Raw genomic sequence first — 14,622 nt, 5'->3', positions numbered from 1 at the left:
GAGTTACCTTATGCCTGGGTTTTAAATATTTTAATAAGGACACGTACACCTTTCAGAAATAAAACTTTGCAGTTTACCTTCTAAATAGAAGGTTAGTGAATTGTGAAATAAGTTCAAATAAAGGTTTGGTCTTTATTCTGCTTTGAAGAAGTCATTCAGGAGTTCTTTTGTTGAAGGCAGTTTCAGCCAGGATACATACTGCTTTGAGCTCTTAGTAATTGGATTTGAAAAGTTGGAATTCTAGAATAAGCTAGTGTAGTATCTTTTCTGTTTTCATCTTGCCCCACCTCATAAGATTTTAGGGTTATATTTTAAGGTTTTGTAGTCCAACCCAATCTGATGTTTGAAACTTGAGTTTTATTAAAACAAAACGTTCTTCAAAATGTTAGATTTAAACTTGTGTTCAGAATAACATTTGAACCTATTTTATCTTTCAAGAATTGGGTTTTCTTTCTTTCCATTTTTTTTCTTTTACTGTTAGACTTCTGGTGATTGGATTATCATTATTTTAGAGTGCTGACTTAGATATGAAACAGGGCAACAATATATATATTTCTAATTCTTTAATAAGACCTAGGACTTCTGATAGATCTAAACATAGGAAGATCATAACTTTGTCTTCTACTGTATCTTTTTTTTTTTTTTTTTTTTTTTTTTTTTTTTTTTTGAGACAGAGTCTTGCTCTGTCACCCAGGCTGGAGTGCAGTGGCCGGATCTCAGCTCACTGCAAGCTCCGCCTCCCGGGTTTACGCCATTCTTCTGCCTCAGCCTCCCAAGTAGCTGGGACTACAGGCGCCCGCCACCTCGCCCGGCTAGTTTTTTTGTATTTTTTAGTAGAGATGGGGTTTCACCGTGTTAGCTGGGATGGTCTCTCGATCTCCTGACCTCGTGATCCGCCCGTCTCGGCCTCCCAAAGTGCTGGGATTACAGGCTTGAGCCACCGCGCCCGGCCTCACTGTATCTTAATCTTTATCAAATTGACGACATGCTTTATAACCACAGATTCTCTATTAAGTAAATTGAGTTGCTTATTTTCCTAGTTGACCTAGTTATTTTTTAAATCCAGAGGTTTTTGTTGCCTCTCTTTGTATAAGCTCTTACTAGTCACATCTGGGAACCCTGAGAGGTAGTGGGAAGGAGAATCTGGGCTAGGAGAGAGGTCCTAACAGAGCGAGACTCTGTCTTAAAAAAATAAATAAATAAATAAAATAAAAATAAAGAATGGCTTTTTTTTTTTTTTTGAGACAGAGTCTCGCTTTCTTGCCGGGGCTGGAGTGCAGTGGCGCTATCTCGGCTGACTGCAAGCTCTGCCTCCCGGGTTCTTGCCATTCTCTTGCCTCAGCCTGGCGAGTAGCTGGGACTACAGGCGTCCGCCACCACACCTGGCTAATTTTTTTGTGTTTTTTAGTAGAGACGGGGTTTCACTGTGTTAGCCAGGATGGTCTCAATATCCTGACCTCGTGATCCGCCCACCTCGACCTCCCAAAGTGCTGGGATTACAGGCTTGAGCCACTGCACCCGGCCTGAACGGCTTTTCTTAATTCTTGCTTAGGGGGAGAGAGTTAAGGGCATGAGCTGTATGTTAAGATTTGAATACTTAGTTTTCTGCAGTGAGCTAAGTGATTTTTATCACGCCCTTCATGTTTGGCCAAAAGGTACAGGGAAACTAACTTTATCTGTTGATGTTGTGTAGCATATTTTTGTGTTTTGAGACTGAAAAATCAACCCAAGGGGGAGCGTCATGGTGATGGATTAGTTCTGTTTCTTATGGTAGTGGTTACATGAATCTACAAATGATAAATCACATAGAACTATACACACATTGTACCAATGTCAGTTTCTTGGTTTTGATACTGTATTGTAGTTACGTAGGCTATAACCTTTGGGGGAAACTGAGGGAAGGATATACACCTTTGCTACTTCCTCTGTATCTATGACCCCAAAGAAAAAGTTAAAAAAAATTCAACCCAAGATTATTTAGTTGTTTCTATATAGTGTTCTGCAATATACTGTTTTTTCAAAAGCAAATAATCAGCTGTGGCTGCAGTATCCCACTTGTTTTTAATGTAGCCATATTCTGTCTATCACCATTAGTTTGTTATGGAGTGATTAACAAGCCAGGTTTGCTTGAGGCTGAGTGGGTTCCCAAGACACAATGCTTTCAGTGGAAAAACTGAGAGAACCTCTGGCAAACTAGGATAAGTTGGTCACCCAATTTATGGAAGACATTAACTGGAGAGAGGCAGCCTATGGGCTGTTACTGATAAAGAGGTGGCTTAAATATTTGTGGTTACATACGGCCCCCTCCAAGACTTGACTTAAAATCTGTATTAATGCTGCTAGGAATATCTCTTGAAGTTTGTCATCTGCCTTTTTCAGATGTTTCTCAACCTAAAAGAATGTCCTGTAATCTCTTAGATGTTTTCATCTGATTATGTGTTCCAGGACTTTAGCGCCGCCTTTTTTCTTTAGTTAACTGTATTGAATTTTTAAAATATTCTTGTGCTAGTTATAACTTGATTTACATTAAGAGAAACCACTAACAACTTTATGAAATATGTAATCCTTTGATTTTAAAAAAAAGTTCATGTTAATATTTATGATTTCATTTTATTGGTGGGAAAGATGCAGTTTTCAAATATAACATCATTAAAGCGTGGCTTTTTAGTCATAAACTAATGTGAAATGTTCACTTTTTCTGTTTCTTGCCCTCCATACTGTGTATTTTTATTCTTGTTATAATTTTTCTCTTAAAGTCTCAGGTACTTAATGTAATTCTGTATATAGTGTGTTTCTAATTACCAAGATAATTATCAGATGATTATGGATAATTACTAATGTGTCCTCTGCACAGTGACTTAACTATCCCCAGGACAGAGGGAACATGAACTAGTAGGAAAGCTTGATCTATATTGGTGTATTAAATCACTCATTTTTCTATATGATTTTGGAAAAACTAAAGTATAAAAAAAGAAGTCAGAGATGGAAATGCATGCAAGGGAAACAGTACAAGTGTAAGATTGTTTTGTTGGGGGAGGGGCAGGGGATTAGTATTCACCTTTCATGGAAGGGATTAGTTCTGAACCTCTTTTGGCCATGGATCCATTGGAAATTGGATGAAAGCTTTTGAGCTCTCTCCTTAGGAAGAAGTTTTTATACTTGTTTATATATAGATTCCAGTTTCAGAACTTCTGCTAAAATGGAATGTAGGTAGTTAATGGGAGCTTTTTGAGTAAGAGAAAACCATCAAGTTCTATATTTATGTAACAGTTTACTGTTGAAAATGAACTTTAAAATACATTATTTGATCCTTTTAACAACCTTAAGAAATTGGCTGTATGGATTTCTTTATTCTTAACTTAGATTACATAATTAAGGGTCTAGGAAATTAAATGGCTAATTCAGGATCTCATCCCTAATAAGAAGCTTATCTCTTGAGTGGGCAAATACTGTGCTTATTAAATGTCTGCTATGTATTAGGCCCTGTGGCAGGCAGTGGGTAAGGATTGCCCTTGAAAAGCGTAGAGTTGAGTAGATTTGTAAATATTTAGTGTGAACCTACACATATTTAGTCTTCATTTAGAGCTCTGTTTAACTGTGCCATGCTGGTTTTTAGGGAATATGGAGGAAGAGTATTTCATTAAAACTAAAACATTAATATATACTAATTTTCAGGTTAAAAAAATAACCTGATCTTTTGACTTATATAGAAGTTGAGTATCATCACAAAACATGATTTGTAGGGAATGGGCATGGTTTGTAGGAAGAGAAAGTTCAAGTCGAATGCAAAAAAAAATTCATATCCTTTATAGTGTTAAACATTGGAGAGGGCAGCTAAGTGAAAATTGTGACTGTTTAAATTGTTTTTTGGGCTTTTTACAATTTTTTTTTCACAAGGTAGACATTATTGACATAAATGTAAAGGTTAATTTTGTGATTTTTGTTTTTAAGCATTTTTTTGAGATAACCGATGACCAATTCGACTTCCATACATACTGCATGAGAAAGATGACCCTTCGTGCCTATGTTGACCTTTTGAGATTAGAAGATATACTCAGAAGACATGCCTTTTATTTCAAGGCTGCTAGATCAGCGATTGAAATATACTTGAAATTGTATGATAATCCCTTAACCAATGAAAGCAAACAACAAGAAATAAACTCAGGTAACTGAATAGGAACTTAAAAGATTTTAAAAGGACACTAAATTTCAGAATGCCATTAGCATACACAACACATAGAAAAATATTAATATATTGTCTTTGGAGTTGAAGACAAACATTAGATAAGTCATATGCCAAAAAACGAAAATGTTGCGGAGAGAGTTGAAAAAAGTGGGATGATATTTTGTAGCTGATGCTTCTAAATTAGTTTAATGAAATAACTTAGAATTCTTTTTGTTTTTATTGTCTGAAAGACCAATTTAGGAACTGGGTGTGGTGGTTCACACCTGTTATCACAGCACTTTGGGAGGCCAAGGCAGGCAGATCATTTGATGCCAGGAGTTCAAGACCAGTCTGGGCAACATAGCATTACCCCTGTCGCTACAACAATTTTAAAAAGACAAGTTTAGGAAACATAGATATGTCTGTGAACTAGTTTTTTTCTTTCTTTTTTAAAAAATTGTAACTGAAAATAGCTTTGAGCTCTTTCGGGAAAAATATATAATCTTAAAATTTCTAGTACCTACTTTATTAAAAATAATATCAGAATATCTGTACAGTGTTTTCACTAGAATGTTAATATCTAGGAATATTTGAGAAATAGTTAGCATGAAATGTGCCTAGATAACTATCTCAAATATTCCTAGGTATTCATTTCTAATATATAGTGTTTAGAGATCACAGGTGTTTTTATGTATTCTCACTTATTCTTGAAAGACTTGATACTGAAAAGGATAAAGTGATTTGCCTGGAGTCATGTATTGTGTAGGAGGCAGAAGTGGGCTACAATTGGTCAATTTTAGTTAATGCAACATTTACTGGCTATCCTTTGTGTGCCCAACTTTGTGCTAGTCACTGGAGATACACTTTCTAAAAACTTTTACATGGGTTTCCTCTGCGTCCCTCCTTGCCCAGCCAAAAAAACAGAAAAAAAAGTATACAACTGGCCCTCCATTTTTGTGGGTTCCACATGGGTGGATTCAATCAACCACAAATCAAAAATATGTTTTTTTAAATTGCATCTCCCCTGAACATGTCCAGACTTCTTTCTTGTCATTATTAATATTTCCTGAACAATGCAGTATAACAACTGTTTACATAGCATTTACATTATTTTAGGCATACCTATAGACCATAATATAATTTATGAAAAAGTGAAATCATTATATGCAACTTAAAGCAAAAGGAAGGTGAAAGATTTAAAAGCTGATCTAATTTAAAGTATACGGGAGGATGTGCATAGGTTGTATGCAAAGACTGTGTCATTTTATATCACAGGCTTGTGTATCAGTGGATGTTTTGGGGTGTGGGGGGTTGGGGGTCCTGAACCAATTGCCCACTGATACCAAGGGACAACCATACAAACAGTATGTATTACAGAAGAATACGAGGAAAATGCAAACATTGACTCAGAATTTTTGTTCATTTGGATATTTATAGAAAACCTGTCAGCCAAAGAATTGAAGAAAATGCTTAGCAAGCAGAGAAGAGCCCAGAAAAAGGCTAAGCTAGAAGAAGAAAGAAAGCATGCAGAAAGAGAACGTCAACAGAAAAATCAAAAGAAAAAAAGAGATGAAGAAGAAGAAGAAGCCAGTGGCCTTAAGGAAGAACTTATACCTGAAAAATTAGAAAGGGTGAGATGGGTTTTACTGTCTTTGTTATTTGGTAAAATTTATTTTATTTGGTTCTGTTCTGACAGTTAACATGATTTATTTAAATCTGTAAGAAGCCATTTGAAATATTTCAAGGTTTTAACAATAGCTGTCAATTATCTTTGAGTGACAATGTACAAATTTTGGCTAATGCAGGTTGTACATAGAATTGTAATTGTAGTAGGCAAAGTAATGGCCCTGCAAAGGTGTCTGTGTTCTGATCCCCCCAACCTGTGAATATGTAACCTTACATGGCAGGGGAGAATTAAGGTGGGGGATGGAATTTATGGTTGTAATGAATTGACCTCAAGATAGAGAGGGTAGCCTGGATTGTCCATGTGGTCCTAATATCATCAAAAGGGGCCTTAAAAGTTGAGGATGCTAGCAGCAGAGGTCAGAATGATGCAGTGTCAGGAGGACTCAACCTGCTGTTGCTGGCTTTGAAGATGGAAGGAGGGTGCCACAAGCTTAAGGAATGTGGGCAGTCTAGAGAAGCTAAAAAAGGCATTGAACGGATTCCCGTTTCAAGTCTCCAAAGAGAATGCAGTCCTGCTGACACCTTGATTGTAAGCCCAGTGAGACCCATGTTGGAATTTTAACCTATAAGAACTATAACATAGTAAGTTGTTTTAAGTCACTAAATATTTGGTAATTTGTTACAGCAGCAGTACAATTGTCCATTACATATGGAATCATTTTACCTTATATGTCTTATTAGAAATGTTTTAGCTACAAAGAGATAGTACCTCCAGGATTTTCTCAAGTGTTAATAGTTGTTTTGAGATCAGATTTAAGGAAGTGTTTAGTTTTTTGGTTTATTCACTGTAAGTCTAATACAGTTGACCTTTGAACAACATAGGTTTGAACTTCGAGGGTCCAGCAAAGGACGGTTTGATAACTTTAGAAAGATGTTTGGCTTAAAAAATGTCCAGATAACGTAACAATCAACTTCTCACCAAGAGCCAGCAGGGAAGTTTCAGATGCTATTGAGAAAATCCTTGAGGGGAAGGAGTATCTGCCTGAACAGATTTTTAATGTAGACAAAAAGTGCTCTATAACAGGGAAAAATAAAAGCCACAAAGGACATCTATTAGTAAGGAAAATAAGCGAACACCAGGATTTAAGGCAGGAAGGGATAAGCTAACTCTACCATTTTGTGCAAATGCAGTTGGGATTATGACCATGGCTGGCCTTATCTATAAAGCTACTAACCCCTGAGCCTTGAAGGGAAAAGATAATAGCTGTCAGTCTTTTGGTTTTACAACAAGAAGGCCTGGACAGTGAGAACCCTTTTTCTGGATTGGTTCCATTAATGCTTTTTGTCTCTGAAGTGAGGAAGTACCTTGCCAGTAACGGACTGCCTTTTAAAGTTCTTTTGATAACTGGACAGAACCCCTGGCCATCCAGAACCTCATGAGTTCAACTCCAAAAGTGTATAAGTGGCCTACCTGACCCCAAACATGTCTCTAATTCCGCCTCTAGATTAGATTGGGGGGTCATAAGGACCTTTAAGACTCATTATGTCTGGTACTCTGTGGAAAGGAATTTCAGCGCTATGGAGGAGAACGCCAGTAGAACATTATGAAAGTCTGGAAGGATTACATCATTGAGGATGCCGTCATTTTTAACAGATAAAGCATTGAAAGCCATCAAACCTGAAACAATAAGTCCCTGCTGGTGTCCAGATGTTGTATACAACTTCACAGGATTTATGACAGAACCAATCAAAGAAATCATAAAAGAGATTGTGGATATGGCAAACAAAAAAAGTGGAGATGGCGGTAAAGGGCTTCAAGATTAGGAAACCTGGAGAAATTCAAGAGCTAATAAATGCCACCACAGAGGAGTTAATAGAAGGCAACTTGATGGAGATGAGTGCTTCCAAACTATTGCCAGATGCTGAGGAAGAAGACATAGAAGCAGTAGTGCCAGAAAACAGACGGACATTAGACATTCTGGCAGAAGAGTTCCGATTATTCAAGACTATTTTTGACTTTTATGACATGGACCCTTCTATGATACAGGCATTGAAACCAAAGCAAACAGTGGAAAGATTGGTACATCTTTGTACATTTGGCACATTGACACACATCTGTTAGCATTTGAAACATTTTTAAATAAACAAAAAAGCAAAAAAGAAATTATAGTGTACTTCCATAAAGTTAGATGGAATGTGCCTGCCTCTTCTGCTTCCCTTTCTACCTCCTACATCCCCGCCATCCTTGAGGTAGCAAAACCAGCCCCTCCTCTTCAGCCTACTCAACATGAAGACAAGGATAATGATCCACTTCCACTTAATGAGTAGCAAATATATTTTCTCTTCCTTATGACTTTCTTAATAACATTTTATTTTCTATATCTTACTTTATTGTAAGAATACAGTATATAATATAACATATACAATATGTGTTAATTAGCTGTTCATGTTATTGGTAAGGCTTCCAGTCAACAATAGGCTATTAGTAGTGAAGTTGGGAGAGTCAGAAGTTACACACAGATTTTCAACTGCATGGGGGAGGGTCAGCTCCCCTAATGCTCTTGTTGTTCATGGGTCAACTATATTATAAGCATTTTAAATTTTATTAACGTCTCTTTACTATTTGATGCCATTTTATTTGTCTCCTTACTTTAGATATGTATAGTATATAAGGGACTGTCAGTACATGATGTACCATCTCTTTAAGTCTGTGGAATAACTTTATGTATTTTTTTGTTTTAGTAAAATTATCTTGATTTTGTAGCCAGAAAAAAAGCTATTTCTGTTTTGAAAAGTATTGATTGTATTCTTTGAATTTATTTACAGATGATTTTTAAATGTTTTCTTGTTTTTTAGTTTTATAAAGAAAGCCATCTAAATTACTTTAGACATATGTTAATATAAAATTTTAGGGGAAATTTGACTTGTGCTGATGTTTTTTAAGTAATTTTCCTTTCTGTTTCAAAATAGGTAGAAAATCCATTAGAGGAAGCCGTTAAGTTCCTTATACCTCTTAAGAACCTTGTTGCTGATAACATTGACACTCATCTGTTAGCATTTGAAATATATTTAAGAAAAGGTAATAAATAGTTTGAATTCAGTTTTTAATCTTTAATTATACTTGTGACCATATTCAGTGTAATCTTTGTCAGTTAGTTCTATTTTTGTTTCTTAGATTTCCATTTCAGCCTTCTACAAAGGCTCTTTTCCTTGGCTACTCAAAACTTAAGTGGGTAATAAATTAGAATAGTACTATCAAATCCAGTGTAAGAATAGTTTGAACAATCATACAAATTGTCTACCTGAAGCAATTTTTTATGATTTTTCAAGCTTTTCTTTAGAAAGCCATAGTTGACTTTGATAGCCAGAGTCAACTTTAAATTTTGCTTAAGAGTGTTATAAAAAAGGTAGCATTTTGTTATTGGACTTAAGTGAGACTAAAATAAACTGAGGAAAATAACATGTAAGTATTAATGCTATTACTTTTGTATTTTTTCTGACACAGGCAAGTTTCTGTTAATGCTGCAGTCTGTCAAACGAGCTTTTGCCATTAACAGTAATAACCCGTGGTTACATGAATGTTTAATTAGATTTTCTAAATCTGGTAAGTATAAAAAAGGCCCATATTTACATTTATGATTTATATCATTTCTAAGGGGAGGCAATTGTTAAATCACTGTTGATCTGATAAATATTTGATAACCCTCTCTTTGTGAAGTAAAAAGCCCTGATTTGTATTTTCATGATACACATACTCTGATCATGGCCCGAGCTGTCAATGGGATGCTACTGAGAGAAGCAAATATAAGTTGTTTTACATTAAGCTGGTGGACATTAAAGAGATTTGCAATAACATAAAGCAAAATAAATAATAATTTACATAGTTAAATGAACATGTGTCTATAAAATAGACATGTTACCAGGAGATGGTAGAAATGAGTGCATTTGCTAGGATGTATTTATATTCCAAAGGAACAATAATTTTACTATGTAAAATCAAGTTTAATAATAAAGGGTTTTTGTTGTTGTTGTTTTTGAGACAGTGGAGTGCAATGGCATGATCTTGGCTCACTGCAACCTCCACCTCCCGGGTTCAAGCGATTCTCCTGACTCAGCCTCTTGAGTAGCTGGGACTACAGGCGCGTACCACCATGCCCGGCTAATTTTTTTGTTGTTAGTAGAGATGAGGTTTCACCATGTTGGCCAGGCAGGTCTCAAACTCCTGACGTCAAGTGATTCGCCCACCTCAGCCTCCCAAAGTGCTGGGATTACGGGTGTGAGCCACCGCGCCCGGCCATAAAGGGTTTTCAATAGGTTTTTTTTTTTCCCCCGAAGGACAGATCAAAAACAAAAAATCCAAATGTTTTTGTTTTTATAGTGTCTAATCATAGTAATCTTCCAGACATTGTGAGCCAAGTTCTATCTCAAGAAATGCAGAAAATATTTGTCAACAAGGATTTGGAAAGTTTTAATGAGGATTTTCTGAAACATAATGCTACCTCTCTTCAGCATCTACTTTCAGGTTTGTATGTAGCCCCCAGGGTTAAAATGCCTATGGAAAAAGCGAACAAAGAGAAAGTTTTGACACCCCCAAAATTTAAAGCAAATGAACAGTACTTACTGTAAGTATGGGGAGAGAAATGTGGACAAATTTAATGTTATGTTCAATAATAGGGGAAACAGTGATGGATTCATAGGATGTAATATCAGATTTAAAGTGATGTTTATTTAAAGGGTTTGTAATAATGGGCAAATACTTTCATAATACATGTGCAGGATTGAACATACAATGTAATCTCAACTGTACATGGGAAAAAGGCTGAAAGGAAGTGTCTACGAAAGCTTTAATGTTGATTTGGGGTGTGTGGTTATGAATGATTTCTTTTTTCTTTTCTTTTTTTTTTTTTTTGAAATGGAGCCTCACTCTGTCACCCAAGCTGGAGTATATTTTTTCTTCTAATTTATAGGAGAAATATAAACTGTGTTTTATTTTTTAAAATTTTACTTTGTTTTTGAATATGCAAACATTTTCCTGTTTTCTCCACCCCCACTCTCCTCCTCTGTGACAGTAATTCCTTAGATGTTTTATTTTAGAATATCTTTTTTCATAGTTTTGGCTAAAATACTGATTGATACCACAGGGCAGTCCATATTTACATTTTGAATTTTATTTCTAAGGGAAGGAAGTTGTTAAATCACTGTTCATCTGATAGATGTTTAATAACCATCTTTTTGTGAAGGGAAAAGCTCTGATTTGTAGTGTATTTTCATGATATAAATACTCTGATCATGGCCTAAGCTATCAATGGGATGCTACTAAATAGGAGGTAGGAAAGAAATGTCACACTTGGCTCTCATGAGCTGGTAGGAGCCAGCTCCAGCTTACCACTGTTTAAACACTTAAAACCATATTTTAAGTCACTGGCCACTTGATATCACATAAAATGTAAAGTATAGGTGTTTAATTCATTTTGAAATGCCTTGGTATTTCAGGTGCTAAAATGATGTATTTTCTGGACAAGTCAAGGCAAGAGAAAGCAATTGCTATAGCCACTAGACTGGATGAAACTATAAAAGATAAAAATGTAAAGGTAAGATTTTTTCATTGGCTGATTTATGCTTACACTGTGGTCTAACAAAACGTGTCTTTACAGCATAATTCTTAAGTAAGCCTTCAGAGTTATACCTGGATGTTCAGAGTTATGCCTGGATGTGTAACCTTAGGCAAGTTATGTCTCTTAGCTCTATCAGTTATGAGATGTGTAACTTTAGGCAAGTTATGTCTCTTAGCTTCTTTTTCCTCATTTTTAAGATGAGGGTGAAAATACCACTGCTCTCACAGAATCCATGTAAGAGTTAACTGAAATAATAAAACGTGAAGTGCTTATTATGCCTGGCACGTTGTTAAGTACTCAGTAAATGTGAGCTATTGTTAGTAAAGGACACTTTGATTTTTAGTGATCACAGTTTTAAAAGGTTCTGTTTTTCAGTTATTGGAATTTTACTGCCTTTTTCAGGGTTGATTTTTTAATGTGCCTTTTTTGAGGTGATCGCTTGCTGTGTAGATTGCAAGGCATTATTTTAGACTGGGGCAGCTTTTCTCAGTTTGATTAACACATTGCATCTTTTGATTAAAGTGGTTATTAATTGTGAGCTTATTATTTTTAAATAATTTGTGTTTTCCCTTTGTTTCACTAGACATTAATAAAGGTTTCTGAAGCACTGCTTGATGGCAGCTTTGGGAACTGTAGTTCCCAATATGAAGAATATAGGATGGCCTGTCATAACCTGCTTCCTTTTACATCTGCCTTCTTGCCTGCTGTGAATGAAGTTGACAATCCTAATGTGGCACTGAACCATACAGCTAATTATGATGTCTTGGCAAATGAAATTTGAAATCTCCTAGAAAGTAGACTCCTATAGACTCAAAGCTGAATTGAGATCAGGGTTTCTTTTCCAGGGTGCATTTTAATACATGTATGAAATGAAATATTTGGTTAGGATTTTTAAATGGCATATTCTGTAAGCTTATTTTATTCTTTACCTGACCTGCCAATTTACACAACCATCTGTTAAAATTACCTGTTTGTTCTTACACAGTTTTGTGGTAGCTGTCGCTTCTATATGATAATTTCTTACTAAGCTAAGTTGTATACAACCCCACTGTATTATTTTCTTTAGATTCTGATTTCAGGATCTGTGCTTTGATTCCTCATCTGTTTGTTTTATTATTTGCTTGCTTTTTAATTAAAGTGCATCAGTTTTAAAGTGTTAACTATATGTTAAAAACAATATGGAGGCTGGCTCACACCTGTAATCCCAGCACTTTGGGAGGCCCAGATCGGCAGATCACCTGAGGTCAGAAGATCGAGATCAGCCTGGCCAACATGGTGAAACCCCTTCTCTGCTGAAACTACAAAAATTTAGCCAGACGTGGTGGCACGCACCTGTAATCCCAGCTACTCAGGAGCTGAGGCGGGAGAATCGCTTGAACCTGGGAGGTGGAGGTTGCAGTGAGCCGAGATCACGCCACTGCACTCCAGCATGGGCAACAGAGCAAGACTCCATCTCATAAAAAAGGAATTCTTCTTGGCAGATACTGAAGTTTATTTTAAAATTTAATTCGCCCTTTTTTTCATTGTAATATTTCGTGGTTTACTATTTCCTTTGTAGTATTCATAAAAATTGTATTTTCTGGTTGAATAGGGGTACTCTTGTTTTATGTAGATGATTTCAGAATGTGAAGGCTGTTTTGCCTGTCAGTCATGGAAATTCACTGGTAAAATTGTTGCATCTCTCTCCCAGTCTTAAAAGCCCACAGGCAAGAATTAATGCTTTCTTAACTAAGTTACTTCAGTGTTAACAAGTAGCTTATACTGAGGTATGCTTCAGGGGAGCATTATAGGGCAGAAAACAAATTAAAATGAAACATTCTTATAGCCATGCATTGACCATTAAATGCATTTTTATATCTCAGCAGAATGAGATTTGAAACTCATTAGTTTAACTATTAAAACATAGTGTTGTTAAACAGTATTTTTGGGGGGGATGGGTGAATAGCTTTTTGTTCTATCTTGTACAGAAAACAGTAATAGAATCACTTATGTTCAGAACCTTGTAAATATGTCTGTAATATTAATGCTTCCCTTTATTAAGACAAATATACATTCAAAAAGGGAGATTTTATTTAGACACACGTTTTCTTTCACCCTAATCTATTTAGATTCATACTTTTTGCGACAGGAAAAACTCACTGTAAAATAATGCCAACGTAGATAATGCTATAATAAATTATTTTGTACACAGTTGCTTATTTATGTTTATGTTTGTGTTTTGTTACTGCTTCACACTACCAATATTTTCTGCAAAATATTCTTCGAGGAAGTAAAAACTTAATCACCTTAATCTTTTCAAGTTTTATAAAAAATGTAATTCTCAGTAACCACCTACCCAGTATATTTTTGTGCTGCAGTAGCTTGTCATTTAGTATTTTAATAATTTTGTAACTACAGATGATCATTGGCTTAGGATGGTGTAAGATTTTTCAACTCTACCATGGTGTGAAAGTGATATGCTTCAGTAGAAACGGTACTTCGAGTTTTGAATTTTGGTCTTTTCCTGGGCTGGTGATATACAATACAGTACTTTTACATAAGATACTCAGTATTTTATTATAAAATTGGCTTTGCGTTAGATGATTTTGTCCAATTGTAGGCTAATGTAAGTGTTCTAAGCACATTTAAGGTAGGCGAGGTTAAGCTATGATGTTTAGCAGGTTAGGTATATTAAATGCATTTTTGATTTATGAAATTGTCAACTCACAACAGGTTTATTGAGACATAACCCTAGCATAAGTCGAGGAACATCTGTAGTTCATCTTTGTCAGAAGTATCCTGATACATACATAATTCATGTTACTTTCAGCAAAATGACATTTGCATAAAATATGTCACTCATAATGTGGAAATTGTGCTTTCAGCGACAGCCTTTTAAAAAGTATTTCATTGGAGCCATTTAGAGTTTGAGAGTTCTGGGGCAGATGCAGTTGAGATGTGAGTAGTAAAATTTGAGGTACACATATGGGAGGCAAGGTAAAGGGATATGGAAATTAGTGAAAACAATGTATTGGTCAGTATATACTGATTCTGTTCTTCCTGTCTGCGTTCTACTTCGAGTATAAAATAAACATCATAAACCTGGGGCATGGGCAGGAATCTTCGTTAGGATGAGGAAGGCAGGATGTGTCGTGTCTCTCCACCCTCTACCTTCACCATTCCCCCAACCTTGGGAGAGGCCTTTTTAGTCTCCAGAAAGTTAAAGGAGAATAGGCC

General features: G+C 35.8%; 1 protein-coding gene across 11 annotated transcripts in view; it reads left to right on the top strand.

Annotated features, from left to right (window-relative positions):
* LOC105491738 (N-alpha-acetyltransferase 16, NatA auxiliary subunit) overlaps window positions 1-13,599 on the top strand; it is a 249,151-nt gene extending 235,552 nt beyond the window's left edge. For 10 of the 11 annotated variants that reach the window (XM_071081439.1, XM_071081438.1, XM_071081440.1 and 7 more), the window contains 7 exons: window positions 3,952-4,165; window positions 5,603-5,796; window positions 8,762-8,870; window positions 9,297-9,395; window positions 10,170-10,313; window positions 11,285-11,382; window positions 11,990-13,599. In XM_071081439.1, the coding sequence (XP_070937540.1) occupies window positions 3,952-4,165; window positions 5,603-5,796; window positions 8,762-8,870; window positions 9,297-9,395; window positions 10,170-10,313; window positions 11,285-11,382; window positions 11,990-12,187 (1,056 nt within the window). In that variant the 3' untranslated portion in view covers window positions 12,188-13,599. Of the gene's footprint in view, window positions 1-3,951; window positions 4,166-5,602; window positions 5,797-8,761; window positions 8,871-9,296; window positions 9,396-10,169; window positions 10,314-11,284; window positions 11,383-11,989 lie in introns of those variants that run through there. The other variant, XR_011614870.1, reaches the window with a different exon arrangement.
* The last annotated feature ends 1,023 nt before the right edge of the window (window positions 13,600-14,622 follow it).

The sequence above is a fragment of the Macaca nemestrina genome, chromosome 16, assembly GCF_043159975.1.
Source record: "Macaca nemestrina isolate mMacNem1 chromosome 16, mMacNem.hap1, whole genome shotgun sequence".
NCBI lineage: Eukaryota > Metazoa > Chordata > Mammalia > Primates > Cercopithecidae > Macaca > Macaca nemestrina.
The sequence above is the reverse complement of the archived record's forward strand: the minus strand, read 5'-3'. Positions and strand labels throughout refer to the sequence as shown.